The sequence below is a fragment of the Callospermophilus lateralis genome, chromosome 3 (assembly GCF_048772815.1).
Source record: "Callospermophilus lateralis isolate mCalLat2 chromosome 3, mCalLat2.hap1, whole genome shotgun sequence".
In the NCBI taxonomy this organism is placed as follows: Eukaryota; Metazoa; Chordata; class Mammalia; order Rodentia; family Sciuridae; genus Callospermophilus; species Callospermophilus lateralis.
Window position 1 is genome coordinate 95746398 of NC_135307.1, and position 18256 is coordinate 95764653.

General features: G+C 39.3%; 1 protein-coding gene across 1 annotated transcript in view; it reads left to right on the top strand.

The window, feature by feature from the left end:
• The first annotated feature begins 4423 nt into the window (after positions 1 to 4423).
• Slc27a2 (solute carrier family 27 member 2) overlaps positions 4424 to 18256 on the top strand; it is a 37606-nt gene continuing 23773 nt past the window's right edge. Inside the window, exons 1-2 of the mRNA XM_076850763.2 lie at positions 4424 to 5126; positions 14806 to 15015. Coding sequence (XP_076706878.2) covers positions 4649 to 5126; positions 14806 to 15015 — 688 coding nt within the window. The 5' untranslated portion in view covers positions 4424 to 4648. The remainder of the gene's footprint in view (positions 5127 to 14805; positions 15016 to 18256) is intronic.

Genomic DNA, 18256 nt, shown 5'->3' on the forward strand with positions numbered 1-18256 from the left:
TACCTCTTTTTCTGGCAACAGAGGGTTAAGGAACTTGCCTGAACCACACAGCAGACCAGGGCTGCTGAGATATAGTACAAAATATCCAGAGTAAGGAGAGATGAAACTAGAGAGCCTGAGTTGGGCCCAGGTTGTGAATGGTTTTGAATCTCAAGCAAAGGGTTTAATTAGAGGGCAGAAGATACACGGCAATTCACTGAGCCTCTGTTGTATTCCAGGTATATACCTGACATCATCAATCTTACAGCTCCCCCATTTGATAAGCATTATTAGCCCCATTCTCACTAACAAAACTCACATTTTCATTAAAATGTCATTCTTTTATAAAATAATAATCATCATAATACACTGTTAGGTTCCCTGAAAAACTAAAAACATGTTCTATCTTTTTTTGAGTCCCTACCTTTATTTTTTAAATGCTACTGGACTGAGAAGGGCCAAAATCGAAGAACCCCTCCCTTAAAGGTATTTAGAGTGTAGAGGAATGGAGAAAACAGAGGTGGAAAAAGGCAAGAAGAAAGCTATAGAAAGGAACGGGCAGGGTGTTCCAGGGCTGTGTGAACTAGACTTACTAAAGCCAAGTAGTCCCAAAAAGGAGCAATTGGAGTTAAGTTTATTCCATTTTTAAATGTTTATTGCCTGATAATGTCCTTCTCACAGTAGGTCAATAAATATTTGTTAATTGAGTTAGTAAAAAAATAAAGTTTGAACTTCATTTTGTAGCCCAGAGCTTCCCCATAAATGTGCCAAGAACAGATAGCCAATGTGCTAAGATTCTGATCACACTTCAAGGGAGTCAAGTAGGAGCCAAGGAGTCCAGTCATCTCCTGCCCAGGTCTATTCTAGCATACTGTACAAATACAGTTGTCTATAGCTACCATGGGTGAAAGAAGATGGGAAGCACTAAACATGACTGAGCATTGGAGATATTAGATGAAGGCAATATTTCCAGGAAGACTATTGCTATGATTTGAATGTTTGTATCCCCTCCAAAAAAATTCATATGTTGAACTCCTAACCCCCAAGGTGATAGCATTAGTAGATGGGGCTTTTGAGAAGTGATTAGATAATGGGGATGGAGTTCTCATGTATGGAATTAGTGTCCTCATAAAATAGGCCAAATTGGCAGGATCTCCTAGGCTGTAATTAGAATATCAAATGTGAAGATTATTATATATGATCATTTTCACTGTTATTCTGTATTTTTAATAAATGCACTAACTATATCCCTGATGTTGTATTTATGCTGATTTTTCATAAAGTAAAAATTTTGTTTTAATGGTTAAAAAAATCAATAAAATAAAATGCTAATAGGAGCTCATATTCCCCTTCCATCATGTGAGGACACAGCTAGAAGATGCTATCTATGCCAAGAGCAGTGGCACTAGCCTGTAATCCCAGTAGCTCAGAAAGCTAAGGCAGGAGGATCATGAGTTCAAAGCCAGCCTCAGCAAAAGCAAGGTGCTAAGCATCTCAGTGAGTTACTCTAAATAAAATACAAAATAGAGCTGTGGCTCACTGGTCAAGTGCCCCTGAGTTCAATCCTCAGTACTTAAAAATAAATATACTATCTATAAGAAAACAGGCTCTGTCCCAACACTAATCTTGGAATTCCTAGCCTCCAAGACCATGAGAAATAAATTTCTGTTGATTATAAGCTACCTAGTGTATGTCATTTTGTTATAGCAATACAAAAAGATTAAAACAACTACTAACCAGGTGGTAGAGCAAAAGGTAAACTTTGGGGGGTAAAGATTTACAAGGTATATATTAAGACATTTGCTAATTGCTTCCCCAGATTTATTTATTCTCTTGTATCAACTCTCCCTCACCCACTTTTAATAATACCCTGAAAATTTCCACAAAATAGTATAGGTGGAATTGACTATACCTCCACCTCCATTAGTGAAACTGACTGGCTTAAACCAATTAGCATTTCTCTTCCCCGGGTCCCAAGAGTTCAGGGATGGGCACACAATTCAGTCAGGGATTTAAAAAAAAAAAAAAAAAATGAAGACGTCTAAGGAAAAAAGATCTTTGTGTATCTCTTTGAAATTGATCCAGGAAATATATATCCCTAAAGGCAACTGGCAAACATCCTTGGACCATGAAGGGAGAGTTTGAATTAGAACAGAGGAGGTGGAGAGGAGAGAAAGTGAAGGAGAAATTAAGTCCAGCTTCTAAGCCATACATTAGGGATCACTTGAAGCTTTCAGACTGCTGGACCTTCCTGTTTAAATTTATGTTTTTCTTTATGACAATTTGGGGTTTGTTTCCTTCACTTGCAACTGAAAGACAGTTGATATACAAGGTTAAAGTAAGTCTCAGGATAATAAGAAGAAAGTAGGCATCTTTGCTAATCCAGCATTCTTGATAGAGAGTAGCTACTCAAGGAAAAGAGGGGCAGAAGGCTACATTGAAATGACTAGCCATAAAAAGAGAGGCACTGGGAAGATGGATCAGGATGAAAACAAGAAGACAGGCCCTGACCTGCAACTTGAAAGATAAAGTGCACACCAGAATGGTTTCTGCCCCCTACTTTGGTTAATACTAATGACTTTTCCTCAGAGATGTTGAAGGTCCCCAATACATCCCCAAGGAAATGATGCAACCAGTCACTGGATAGTAGATCAGCTACAAAAAAGATAAGACAAGGCAAAACCTGCTTGAGCAGGTACCAGGGATAAAAAGAGGGGGCTATAAATGGGAGGCCCAAAGGTTGTAAAAGACTTTTTTTTAATTGTGGAAGAATAAAAGAATATGGACAGACACCTAGAGAATAGGAGGACCAACAGGACATAGTTGCTATGTTGTTAAGAGTGAGCTAAGAGTGATTCCTGGGACTAAACAGATAACAGTTTCCAAAACTTATACCTTATTAACTCTCTTAATTTGCCTCTCCAAACTTCCCTTTCTTGTCTGTATTTCATAAGTATGAAAGTGTCACTTTTAGAGACTAATGTGAAATATATATACATACATACACACACACACACACACACACACACACACAGGGATGACCCTAGCCAAGTGTCTGGGAGAAGTGTCCATTATTTGCCTTATAAGAATAAGAAGATGGGCCTGTGGCTATGGTGCTGCTGGTAATCCCAGCTACTTGGAAGGCTGAGGCAGGAGGATGGCAAGTTCAAGATCAGCCAGGGCAATTTAGGGAGATTCTGTTTCAAAAATATTTCTAAAGGGCTAAGGTTGTAGCTCAATGGTACAGAATTTGCCTAGCATGTGTGAGGCCCTGGATTCAATGCCCAATATCAAAAAGAAGGAGGAGGAGGAGGAGGAGGAGGAGGAGGAGGAGGAGGAGGGGGAGGGGGAGGGGGAGGGGGAGGGGAGGGGGAGGGGAAGGAGGAGGGGAAGGGGGAGGGAGGGGGAGGAGATGATCAGGATGGAGAGAGAAGGGGAGGGTAGGAGAGAAGAGAAGAGAATAAGATGGATGAACACAGGGCAGAAGGATTAGAGTAAACCACTGCTAAATTTAGATCCTGCCTCTCCTCAGTAGCAAGTAGTATTTGCTTTGTATAGAGTAATACTAAGGAAAATTATGAAAGGATCACACTTCCTCTAAAAGAAATGGCGTTTTGAGAAATGCCAATAATGTACTGTTTCTTTCGCATTGTGACAGGGCCACTTAATAATTAATTGTGTGTTTTGAAAACTTGCTGAGGGTGGAAGAGAATTGCTTACCAGAAACAAAATATTAAAATAAATGAAGTAAAGGCAGAGCTTGAATCCTCGTGGCAATGTGTGGCAATACTTCCGGAGAAATCGGGACTCACGAGGTAGAAAGGGCCCAGCTGGAGTTGGGATAAGCTGTTTGTGACCATCGCTGGCGCTTTTGTGCAACCTTGAAGTCTTTTCCTCAGGAGATGCCTGAAAGTCAAGGCTGCGGTTGGGCGGGGGAGCAAATGTGAGAAACAAAGAGACACCAGGCGGAAAGCCCCTGGGACCAGGACGGAGAGATGGGACTATGGCTTGGCAGTGGCACCTGGTACCCGCTATTAATAAATAATAGGGCAGTCTCACATTTTTAGGATATTTTACTGACTTAAAACAAAAAGTCATCACCATAAGCCACTTTATTAGTGGTAACAATAAATAATTAATAGCCCCACGCCTGCATTGGCTCCTTTAATCTTGTCAACATCCTCTATTTGAGCCTATTATCACCGTTAGACGGGAAAAACTGTGGCTCTGAGATGTAAAGTACTTTGGTCAAAATGCAAGGAAGTCTAGACCTGACCCCGGACACCAGACTACGGAGGGGCAGTGGCAGAAAACCTACCCCAGAACCCGCCCCCAGCAAGTCGCAAGGTCACCTGTCTCTCCCCAAGAGAACCTCAGGGGCGGGCCGGGAACACAGGTGCCTGCGTCCCACAAGGGGGCGGGCGCAGCCTGTCGATCACGCCCGGAACCCCTGGCAGCCGTCACAAGCGCCACACGCTAGTGAACCTGCGGCGGTATTGGCAGCCAAAGCTCTTGGTTGTCACCACAGCCTAATCGCTAGCCCTCCGTCCCGCAGCCGCGCGCCCCGGCGCAGCCTGTCCGCTGTCCTCTCAGAGTCCACCCAGCCGCCAAGCTGCACGCCCGAAGCGCGCCCTCTGCCCTCGCGGGGACAGAGGATCCCACCACCATCATGACCCCCGCCATGTACACCATCCTGGCGGGGCTATTGCTCCTGCCACTGCTGGTGAACTTTTGCTGCCCCTACTTCTTCCAGGATATGCGCTACTTCCTGCGGGTGGCCAACTTGGCCCGGCAGGTGCGCAGCTACCGGCAGCGGCGGCCGGCGCGCACCATCCTGAGTTCCTTTCTAGAGAAAGCGCGCCAGACCCCACACAAGCCTTTCCTGCTCTTCCGCGATGAGACGCTCACCTACGCACAGGTAGACCGGCGCAGCAATCAGGTGGCGCGAACGCTGCACGACCACCTCGGCCTGCGCCAAGGAGAATGCGTGGCGGTCTTTATGGGCAATGAGCCGGCCTTCATATGGCTGTGGCTGGGTCTGGCCAAGCTGGGCTGTCCCATGGCGTGCCTCAACTACAACATTCGCTCAAAGTCTCTGTTGCACTGTTTCCATTGCTGCGGGGCAAAAGTGCTGCTGGCCTCACCAGGTGAGCTTCAAACTAACCAACAGGACACTGGGGGGCTGCCCAGTGCCTTAGCGAAAAATGAACTGCATGCAGCATGGTGTAGGGGAGCTGGAGGAGAGATTTAGATTGGAACTGTAGATGTACATAGAGGACTACAACTTTTCCTTTCAACGCAGTTTAATGATCATTAGAGAACCACCAGTGTTGGGACAATGTGCCGGGTACCAGGTTAAGCACTATGGTTCTCCCTAGTAAAGAAGTGAGGGATTAATTTCAGGACCCCTGCAGAAACCAAAATCCTCTAATATTCAAGTCCCTTATATAAAATGGCGTGGTATTTGCATATAACCTAGGTATAATCCTACCATATACTTGAAATCATCTGTAGATTGCTTATAATAGCGAATACAATGTAAGTGGCATGCAAATTGTTCTTAGGTGGTATTGTTTAGAGAAGATTATGAAAAAAATAGTCTGTACATATTCAGCACAGCCTTTTCTGAATATTTTCCTTCCTTCAGCAAATGCTGAAACCAAGGGTATGCAGTGTCCATTGTATAAACAGTGTTACTTTCAATCCCCACAACAGGTTGGCGTTACTTGTGGGACTTTTATAGATGAGACTACTGAAGCCTTGAGAGGTGAAGCCTCTTGCTCCATGTCATAGAACTGGAGGACAGGGGCTTAACCAGGGCATTCCACCTCCAAAGTCCAGCTCTTTACCAGTACCTACACCATCTGCATTAAAATGTAGAGGGTCTTGAGCATGAACTTGAATGGATCCAAAGGGACAGTTCTCACCCCTGCTGCTTGATCAGCTGTGTAATCTTGGGAAAGTCACTTCTCTTTTCTGTCCTTTAGTGTATTTCTCTGTCATGAGACAGTCTTCAAAGCTACTTCCAGTTCTCAAGTGCTGTTAGTATTCATGGCTTCTTACTGCAGAGAGAAGGTGACCCCACCTGATGCCTAAGGAGAAGACTTTGCAGATCTGCTAAAGTGCCCTTCTGAGCTCCATTGCATTTATAAAAACAGGAAACCCCGTTCGTATGTGTATTTGCCTTTCAGCGAGACCTGAAATGATATATCTTCATGTTAAAGTGGTGTCCAGGTCAGGAAAAAGCAAAGGACATCTTACCTACAGAGTTGATGGTTTCCTCCTCCCAACAGCTTGTCTCAGAACTTGGCACTTTCCCCTCTACCACCACCCCCTACTCTGGGGAAAAAGCTTTAATTTCTGCACTCTGGACCAGGGGTTGCTTCTCTGAATCAGTAATAGAATGCTTAACTAGACGCTGACTAAAGATATAACTAAGAACAGAGGGAACCAAGAAGCCCCACCTTTTGGGGATGCCTTTCTGTGCCAAGCCCTATACTGGATGCTTTTATTACAATGTGAGATGTTATGTGAATACCCCCTATTATTAACAGTTGAGGAAACTGAGGCTTTAAAATCCAATCTAGATCTGTGCAACTTCAAAGCCCATGTTCTTTCCTTCATCATGCTGTCTTCCTCTGCATGCATGTAAATTGTTCTTACTGGAAGGGATCAAGCATCTGTTTAATCTACCCTTCAGCTCATAGCTAGTGAAACTAAGCTAAGCAGTTCATCTAGCTTCCCAGAAAGATAAAATGTCAATTCATTTATATGAAACCAGAAAAATTATATACCTGTTCCATGTGGCATAAAATAAATTATCCAAAAAAATTTCAACTTCATATAAAATTTCAAAAACAGAGAGATGGTTTTAAAGGGAGCCAGATTATTTAAAGGGCATGGTCCATTCAAGAAAACCCCCAACAATTTCTAGTTGCCTTTGAAATGAGATGACTTTAAAACTTAGGAAGACCCTCTTACATACTTAGAGGGAAGTTATTAACACGGTAATCTTTGCACTGTGTAATCTTCAGGAGGCACTTAAACATTATTGCTTCCTTAGTACCCCAGACGCTCTTGGAGAGACTTCACAGAACTCATTTTTTTTTAATTTTTTTTTTAAAGAGAGAGAGAGAGAGAGAGAGAGAGAGAATTTTTTAATATTTTTTAGTTCTCGGCAGACACAACATCTTTGTTTGTATGTGGTGCTGAGAATCGAACCTGAGCCGCAGGCATGCCAAGGCTACCGCTTGAGCCACATCCCCAGCCCCAGAACTCATTTTTTAATTGTCAAAGAAGCTCAGATTAAAGACTATTATAGCATTTGGTTCTCTAATAAAGTCAGAAATACGTCTGTATACAAGTTGAGAATCCCTTACCTTCAATGCCTTGGACCAGAAGTGTTTCAAATCTTAGATTTTTTTTCAGATGTTGGAATATTTACATACACATAATGAGATGTCTTGCAGATGGAACCCAACTCAAAAAAAATTCATATATGTTTCATATGTATCTTTATACACATAACCTGAAAGTCACTTTATAAAATATTTTAATATGTTTGTACATAAAGAATAGTTTCATGGTGTAAAATTTTCTATTTTTGGCATCATATTGATACTCAAAAAGTTAGGATTTTAGAGCACTCCAGATTTTCAGATTAGGAATGCTCAAAATGTACCTCTTTCCCCATCAAGGCAATATTCCTCCGCCATAGAGTATTGTGTTTATGTGGAGAGTATTATGAAATCCCCTACTCAAATTAAAACTCAAACCAGACTTTCCAGTAGACCTACAGCACCCTCTGGTAGTAAATTGACCTTTGAGAAAGGTCACACATTTTTTAAAAATTCAGTGTGTCTCAATCACTGAGACACCTTTGCACATAATGCAGAATTACGCTGACCTAAAACAGTTACTGCAAAGAAAGCAACAAAGTCCAAAAAGGGTGACAGTGCCCACGTGTTAAATGGGCAAACTAACCTTTGAGAGAGGCTACACATTTGAAAAACATCTACTTTTTCCAAATTGCTAAGATACCTTTGTACATGATATACTCTGACCTAGAACAGTTACTGTGAAGGGAATAACAGAGTTCAAAGTCACATATTTAGTAGATGTACCCATGTGGAAATGTGATAAATGGACTAATTCTTTGGAGTTGGAAAGGATCTTAGAGCTATTCTAATCCTGTAATCCTTAATGAGTACAAAAATCATCATTTTTCAAAACAGAGTCCTTAATTCATCCCCAAATTTTGATTTAATAGGACTGCAGCTGCACCCAAATAAGCCCCACCTCAGCCCCAGATGATTTTGAAGCAAATGAACTGAGAACTAGACTTTGATAATCAGTCTATTTCCCACTTGTTTTATAGCTGAATAAATAAAGGCCCAAAAGTATGCTATCAGTTGCCCAGGATCATATGGATAGTCAGCAACAGAAAGCTGGGGGCAAAACCCAGATTTTTTTTTCCTCACATCTAGTGCATGTTTTATACTATCAATCATCTGAACCTGATACATAAATGTGAATTTGATATTTGATACTTTGAATTTGAGCCACATAGCATGTGAGCTTATAAGAGTTCTTGAACTCTGTGGGTCAAATCCTGTAGTACTTCTATGTAAAGAACCAGCACAGTGGCATTTATCATGAGGATTGATCTAGTTGTCATGACTGTTGGGGACTCTTAAGGCTTAACAGAGCTCAACTCTTTCAGAGGTTTCAGTACCCATTTACTTCTTCTGAATTTACTATATGTACAGGAAATCAAGGCTCACAAACGCTTCTCTGAATCAAGCAGAAGCATTTAATTCTTAAAGGAAATGATTTTTTTTTCTGTGTTTTACATTTGAAGAGCCTTCTCCAGGACAGAGTGTAACCTAAGTAATCACATGGAAAAGTTGTCTTTAACCACATGAACATGTATCAGTGTTTTATAATTGATAGAAGCCAAATTGTTGCTATGGGAAACTTACTGCTGGGCCAGTGGTTTTTCTCAGAATTTCTCAAACACAGAATATGGGCAAAACAAGAAAGCATATTTCATTTCACAATTTACATGCATGCAGAGGAAGACAGCATGATGAAAGAAAAAACATGGGCTTTGAAGTTGCACAGATCTAGATTGGATTTTTAAGCCTCAACTGTATAATAGGGGGTATTCACATAATAGTATATTTTCCCTGTTTCTACTTATGCCAGCATTAAGATTGTTATTAAACTAGTTCTTCTCCTGGCTACATATAACCCAGGTCTCTTGGGCAACTTCTATCAACTTATTGACCAGTTCTACATTGCCTGACCCAATATAACCATGAAAGCTCCTCAGAGTAGGTATTCTCTTGTACAGGGCTTTAGTGACAGTTAAAGATACTCTATTGCAAGTTCAAAATGAAGAGAAGACTATAAAATCGTCCCAATTACCTTTTACTTGTTTTCTCAAGGTCACAAAAAAAATGGACCTTCTTTAAACAATATGATAAAGGAAAATGCTTCCTATATCTGGGGAAAATTTCATTATTGAAAGTTCTCAACAGTAGAACTTCATTATAAAATTAGTGTTGGGATCAACATGTCTTTGAATAATGACCTAGTAATACCTAACACATAGTAGGTACTCAACAAATGTTTGTTGAATTAATGAATGCCACTACTATGGTTGGTTTTAACAAGTTTTCTTTCCTGAAGCTTAAGAATCATTGAGTTGGTAAGGAGGCATGAAAAGTGATGAAATAAAATCAAATATACCCAGATATGAGAAAATCTTTTTCAATTCAATCTCCCCCAGGCCCAGCCTCACCTTACCATAGACTTGCTTACCTCCCAGAGGTTTTCCTAATCAGTGGGTGTGTCCAGCCCTTCTGGCAGTAGACAGCGGGGGAGAGGTGCTCTCTCTTAGTCTCAGTGCTGAGAAGGAGAAGGTGGTGAACATGGGATGGGCTGGGAACACACTGGATTTATGAATAGGTAGTGAAGACTCTACAGGAACAGAAACCCAGACACCAAATGAGTAATATATTCTAGTACTGAGATTCCCGGCTCAGTAGCCCAGGGTCTGAATGGAGGGTTAGGTTAAAATTGCCCTAAAACATCGCTCTTCTCCCCCTGCTTATAACTAAAGGTTGCAAAGGAGATGATTGTACAGCTTCTTACATATTGCTGATATGTGGGAATGTAGTCCACTCTCCGTAGAAACAGGAAGGAGGTAAAGAGGTGAAAGTAAAATAAATTCTGAATCAGCTGTTAATGTTATCAAATCTGAAAGAGAAAGATAGTGTTCACATTATTCTGCATGATGAGTAAATAAATAAGTAGCCATTATTTGGAAAGGACCTCCCACAGCTCTGAGAAATAGGGAAGTAGATACTTGGTAGACAGGCAGAGATGCTTGTGGATATCAAATGTTAGCAATTATGTAAGGCCTTGCATGAACTCATGATAAGGAATTTTCCTTGATTCCAGGGGTATCTTAGAAAACAAGAATTCACATAGCAAGAACTTTGAGGCAAATTAAAAATAATATCAAGTAAATTATTTAATTATATAAATGTGAATATATATTTTGCTGGTAAATTTTTACTTACTCCTGATGGAACCGAACTTTAATATCTTTTTTGACCTCAGGTGATTTTTGTGTCAGGAGGAGAAAGGGGAATGATCATGCCTCTATTTGAAGAGAATTCTAATACAGAGGGTGCTGTGCAGACTAGACAACAGGTTATCAAATACTATCATTCCAAACTACCACTGGTACAGATGCAGAATCACAGTTACAAATGACATTTTAGGAACTATTCTCACACTGTCTCCCAGGACTGAATCAGCACTACTTTGTGGTTTGGATATTTTTCTTAATTAACTAAAGGGCTAAACCTTCATTCCTAACTTGCTTATCTACCAACCATTTCACATTTGTCCTGAAATTTTTATTAGAACACATCTCCTTTCACTGCCTTCTTTTCAGGTCTTACCTTATTAGTAAATATTTCTGTGCTGTTTTAGCTCAGTCAGTTGCCATTCAGGGAAGCAAGCTGGTAGCAGAATAAGCTACTAGAGTGAATGTTTTCCATTGGGAAACTGCAGATTTATCCTATTGGTGACAAAGATTGATTCTGCCCCCACCCGCCCTCTCTCCCTGCTTTCCAAGAATGAGTCTATGTAGTTAGATGTCTTTCTTTTTTCCTTCTTCTACATAAATAGATAAAGGATAGGAGAACTAGTATGGCGCCATGATTTTTATTTATTTGTTTATTTATTTATTTATTTATGTTTTAAGAAGAAGAAGAAGACAGACTTGGTGGGGATCTTGTAATCACTCATTTTCCACCACCTAAATGTGTACTTCTTTCTCCGAAGGTCTACTTCAATTCACGATTTAAAACTAGATTCATGAGAAGCTGATGGATTTACTCTGTGCCCTTCAGGCAAACTTGCCATGATTTTATTTCTCAACCAAGCCTTTAATATAGTTTGAGGTTATGCTGTTCATCAAGAAGATGAACAAAAGATTGTCTACATTATTCAAGGCAGATCACATGCTTTAACAAACACAGAGCAGAAAGCAAAGTCAATCTCTTTACCAAAATTTGAGCCTGAAAGGTGAGTATAGGGAAGCAGGAATCCCAGAATCCCAGTATATTTATTTTCTTGTTGTGTGTAACCTTCCATATAGAGGCAGCAGAGCCTCTGTCCTCATCTGTAGGAACTGGGTGACTGGTGTCTAAATCACAGGGTTGCTATGAAATTAATGTGCAGTGAGGTATGCAAAGCTACTGTACAAACAGCTCTAAACAAATGCAAAATGTAAAGCTTTGTTATCAGTAACAATGACAGGCGCAGCGGGTGTCTGTGATGCAGTTCACCATTCAGCTCCCTCTTTCAAGACTGGGGTACACCTCCCTTAGCTGCAAGAAGCTTTCAGCTGAGAGCCTTTCCAGGACTTGATCTAAGTTCAAGAGAGCCTCTTTGCCCAAGGTCAGGTGCCACGCCTCCACACCCTGACTCCCCTGACTATTTGGGGGGTGGAAGGAAGAGCACCAGTCATTTCCCCTAAATTGGGACAACCCTGAAGGACCATTCCAGACCCAGAGTCTCTGAAGGATCAGAGAATCAGCCAAGGTTCAGCTTTTCATTCTCTCCCATCTGCTTCCCCTGCAGTCTCATAAGTTCTGTTCCCAAGACTTCTCCTACATTCAAATCTCTGAGTTTCAGAGTCCCAGGGAACCTGCCCTGTGACGAATAGAATTATTTGAGCTTCTATGTCCTGGTTGCTTGCCGTTCTTAGGTAAGCAGACCTTACAATAAGAATTTTTTAAAGATTATATGTGAAAGAGGCAAGCTTGATATGGTAGTTCTAATCATACTTATAAAAGACTAGTTGTTATAATTACATATCAACTAGATCATTGATTCACATTCAGAATTTCCTTTAAAATTTCAGTTCTTATATTAACATCTTTAATTAAGGGAGGGAAGTCTACTCCAGTGTGTCCTAATATGGTGCTCAAGTCAACACCCAAATAACAAATTTTACACCAACAACCTTGTGGAGATGGAGGTTGGCAGGGATGATGGCCTTCCCTTCAGATGAGATGACCTCTGTAAGTAGGAAAAGATCATAAACTAAATGCCTAAGAGGGCCCTTATCTGTTTGCAAGACATAACTATCACAGAAATTATTTCATTTTATATTTTATTAAAGGTTTACCAATTCACAGTATTGTAAGATCTGAATCCTTTAATAAGCCTCTTTAGCTTATTCCTGTCTCTTCCACACTCATACAATGCATTGTGCAGATTCTTTCCATTTTAAACATTTATTGAGTACATATTTTGTGCTGAGGGTACAAGGATTAAGTTAGTTTCCTTAATCTCAAAGATCTCACTGTCTAATTGAAAAGAAAAATAACTGAGCCACCGCACACTCAGCAACTAAATACCCTGGGAAGCATATGCAGGACCTTTTGGAAGCTGGACAAGGGAGCAGACAATCTTGCAAGGAAAAGGAAGGTGACAGAAGAGAGTTGTCTCTGGGCTGAGTCTTGAAGAATAAGCAGGAGTTTGGGGTTGATGGGGGTGGGGGACTGAGAGGGTATTCTAAGCAGATAGAACAGCATGGATAAAGGTCATGGGATGTGAGCATATGAGGATCTATAAGGACTTCAGTGTGTGTAAAGGAAAGGGTATTAGAGATAGGAGATGACATCAGGAAGACCAGCAGGGATGAGACTGTCAAGACCCTCAGGATCTCCCAGATAGAGTGGATTCTATAACAAGGAATGATCAGCCATTGAAACGTTATCAATAGGGAGGCACCAAGAAGACGGGCAATAGTAAAGCCAGGAGGTAAACTGGAAGCAGGGAGAGATTAGCAGTAAGGAGACTGGTGAGGAGGCTACTGCAGTCATCTAAGCAGGGAAGAGTGAGGACCTGAACCAAGGCAGTGGCCAAGGATGGGAGGCTACCACTCTGGTTTCTACAATAGCCATATTTTGGGCAACTTTTCTAAAGTGCTAAAGGATTAGAGAGCAGCCAGTGAAACACACAATAGTACAGAAAGAGAATCAGTGTTCCTGGGACAGAAAAAAAAAAAAAAAAAGGAAAACAATTTGATAGAGGTTAAAAACAGAATTGAAGCAAGTAGTACATTAGAGAATAGTAGCCAACATGAAACTCTAGGAGAGAACTGTTCCAGAAAGCAAACTTGAGGATAGAGTGTTTTTTTGATTCTGCAGTAAATATTCACTTAGTCTAATCATCATGTCCATCCTGATTATTGGTTTTCAGCTTCTATAGCCAACCCATGGACAATGCTGGGAAAACAGAATTATGACCTCAGAGTAGACTTAAATTCTCTTAACCAACACAATGTGAAGTGAAAATATTAACTGTTGGAGTGGTCAGGTATAAATGGAGGCAGGGATCAAAACTGATAAGCCAAAAAGGAGCAGGAAAAGCACATTTTTTGGGTGATGGAGAAGTAATTGCCAAAAGTAACAGTCAAAACCATTGAAATGGTTGCCCCTAGGCAGCACATTTAGCTGTGAGGACAGTTGGGGTTAAAGGCCTGTTGATTTTCATTATAAACCCATTTGTACTATTCAGTTTATTTTTTACCAAGTGCATGGGTCCTCTAGCTGCATCTATCTGTCCCAGTGATGTTTCTTGTCTTAGTGAAGATAGCATACGCAAACATCTAAAAGACAAAACATATGAGATGAATCAGGTATAGGTCCCCAAGGTAATTCCCTGGGATATTAAGCCACTTTCCTATTAAGAATAAGAATATTTGCTTGAGTTGTTACAATTTAAGATTACGTAAGCTTATGTGCAGTTTCATCTTATCTATAATCTTTGCTACTTGGCTTGCCTCCCTACTTTCTGTTTCTGTTCTCCTTAATTTTTTTTCATCACTGGTTCTGTGGGCACATATTAAGAATTGTTAAATTCATTTCTGTTTATTTCTAGATCTATATGCCAATTATTACTTTAAGTTATGCACTTATATTTCTTGATTTTTACCCATCTGTCCATTTGTGTGTACTTTCCACAAAAAGTACAGATTTCAACCAACCATCTGCTGTGATTATGAAACTGTCAAAACTCAAACTTCTCTCAAACATTGGAATATTGTAATTTTTTTCTAATGCAGCAATTTTATTTTAAAAATGTTTTAAAATGCATAACTATAAGTATCTCTTGTCCTATCCAGACATTTTAGCAAAATTTTACTGGACACAAAATTATCATGAAGCTTATTACACTAAATAGAAACTTGACAGACTAATTTGTTTGTTTATTTGTTTGTTTAATTAAATTAAGAACTACGAGAAGCTGTTGAAGAGGTGCTACCAAGCCTGAAAAAAGATGGTGTGTCCGTCTATTATGTAAGCAGAACTTCTAACACAGCTGGTGTTGACTCTTTCCTGGACAAAGTAGATGAAGTGTCAACTGAACCTATCCCAGAGTCGTGGAGGTCTGAAGTGACTTTTTCTACACCTGCCTTATACATTTATACATCTGGAACCACAGGTAAAAAAAAAAAAAAAAAATGAAGGGAGGATTCTCAAAGAAATGGACCTGTCCTGAAGGAGTTAAATGTTGGCTTAGGTTTTTAAATACTTTCTTTGGAAAAACTTATCAGATAACTAATACTTCGGGGGATTTAGCTCTTTGCTCTTGGGAACTGATCTTATTGCACTGCATATGATCCCTTTTGGGTTTCTCCCAGGTACGCATAGCTCCCCCTCCTCAGCTGGTACAGAACAAATAAAGAACTATGAAAACTAGTTAGGATGATGGATGAGATTTTTAATACTTGTTGTATTTTGATTATACCAGAGTCCATATATAAGGTCTTTAATTAAAATGGAATACCAGAGGACAATTATGGGGAGGTATTTATATAGTTGTTTTGACCACTGTTTTCCCATTCAGCACTGACTTGAGCTGTTTGGTGCTGTGACTGTAGGGTGACTTTAGTGCAGGGCCTAAAATACTGTATTTCCTCAAGTCTAGAATGCCTTCCACTGTGTATCATTTTATGAGCTACTAAGAAAAAGTTGCCCAAAAAACAGTGATATTGAAACACTACTACATGGAACAGACAAGAATAAGTGTTATATGTACTAGGCTCTGTTTAGGAGCTTTAAGACATTTGTTCATGCAATTCTCCCACCACTCTTAGGTAGTATTCTTACTCCATTTTACAGATTCATAAACCAATAGATTAGTAACATCCCATAATAAGAAGTAGAAGTATCAGGATTGACCTTATAAACTAACTCTATGCAACTCATGAAATTGACAGCCCAGGTGGCAATACTTCCAGGTTCATTCATGTAATAAGATATTCAGTGCCTGCTCACTCTAGACCAGAGAAAACATTACCACAATGTAATAATATGAAGTTTGAGGGCTAATATTGAAAAGAAGGGCAGGAAACCAACCCCAGGATGCTGAACGTTATTATTAATAATACTGGAAATTGAATATGTAAATCTTTTATCTCTTTTGGTTGAAATTTTAATTTAAATAAACAGATAATACATGCTTGTATTCTCATTTTTAAGTAATCAAACATTATGAATAAAGCTAAAGGTTGCTTTGAGCCTTTTATCTCAACACCAACCAACAAGAACAGTTTCCTTTGCTTTGGCAGGCGCCCCTGCATCCATCTGACCTTGCAATTTCTAGACTCCAGTTTAACCTGAGTGTCAGCTCCCCTTAGCCTCTTTTGCTAAATATCCTTCAATAAATAGGGAAGGGAAGCTGGGAATGACATAGTAAAGCTAATGTCTACAATGTGATGTTTATCATTTTTTATGTGTTGAAACGTATATGTGCCATGTCAACAGAAAGGTAGATGACCTAAGTGACCCATTGCTTCTGTGCAAACAGACACTACCTTAACATATGGGATTTTTATCTTCATTTCTTCATAGAATGGCAAAAATAAATCATGAAATTTAATTCAGGGAATAACTGAGATAAAATGAGCTTTTAGTTAGTAATGGGAGTACAAGTCCTAGTACTGAATAGACAAGTGTGAAACTTCTTCACCTGGCCTATCTGGGGAGGAAATAGAAAACCCATTTTAGGAAGAAAAAAATAAAACACTTCCTGACTGAATCCTATAATTAAGAATTTGTTTTTAATTAGAAGACAATAGTATTGATGCTGATCTTACTTTTTTCTGTATCTGTGAATAAAATATTGCTAAGTTACTCATGTAAACATTAATTAAAAGAATTTATTTGAGAAATTGGAAGGCAAAATGTTTTTTCTTCCTCAAAGGAAGTTATTAGCACAAAATTATATGAAACTTCCAAATATTCTTATGTATTCTTTAAATTTTAAATTAGACAAATGTACTTCAAAGCAATAACTGTATTTGTCTTTAAAATGCAATTCAAACAATTATTTTCCATTGTGAATACAACTGATTTATTGATGCTTTCTTCTTAATGTTAGTATAGAATGGAGACATTAATATTAACACAATGCCACATCCACGGTCAAAGAAAATGAGTTTTGAATTATGTTTACAATTTTGGCGATCTGCTTTGTCTTATAACAAATTGCTTTTATGGCCCATACCTGGCAAAGGCACTATCAAGTACTTGCTCACCTAGGTCTTAAAGTCTCACTAGCTCCCTTAACAGTGACCTCATGCCCTTCTCAGCTAAATTGATCTTCCATAAGAAACAGTATAAGAATACTCTTTCAATACAAATCTTACCAGAAAAAACTTGTGTAAGTTATGATTAAGAAAATACAAATATATTTTAGTGTGCTTTTCAGATTGGCAAAAATCCCCAACATTTGGGAGCATACATTGGCAAGGCTATGAGGAAACTGGTCATATATTTTGCTAATGGGAGAGTGAATGGGGACAGCCTTTATAACTGGCAATGTGGCAATTCTTTGTCCAAATTGCAAAGACTTACATCTTTTAATGCAGTAACCTCACTTCATGAATTTATCCTACAGACAGTGACATTCATAAAGAGAAGTGTCATATAGACAAGGTTATTCACCACAGCATCATTTGAAATAGCCAAATCGTTTAAATAAATTATAATCTTCTTATATAAAGGATGTGAGACAGCTGAGAAGAAGGAAATGAGTGAGTGAGGAAAATCTGTACAAACATGGACAGATCTCTGTTAAGGCATAGAGGGGAAAAATGTGCAGAAAAACATTCGTGTTTTTTAATGGACAAGGCAAGTACATATGAGCAGATGTTCATGTTTGCTTGTATTTATATAAAGAAACTCTGGAATAGGACATAAGAAATTAATAAAAGTAGTTGAGGGAAAAAGGAGATTGGGTAAATGGACTATTTATTCTCTAAAATACTTAATGTCTCTGAATCTTTGACTTCTCATCTGTGGATTGGAGAATATAATTCTATTTATTTTTTAAGTTTAATAAGAAAGCTAACCAAAATATTGAAAACTTCTTGCCAAGTAGTAAGCACAGAGGAGAAACAATGAACATTTGTTCATTTCTCTTGCTTCAGATTATTACTGTAACTATCTAACTCAGGAGTCAATGGACTATGCCCTGCTGGCCAAATACCACCCTCCACATGGTTTTATAAATGAAGTTTTATTGGAACATATTCACACTTATTCCCCTATGTGTATTTGGCTGCTTTGGGCCATAATAGCAGAGTTGAGTCTTTGCAGCAATGACCACATGACCCCACAAAGCTTTAAACATTTACTCTCTGGTCCTTTACCAAAAAAAAAAAAAAAAAAATTCAAAA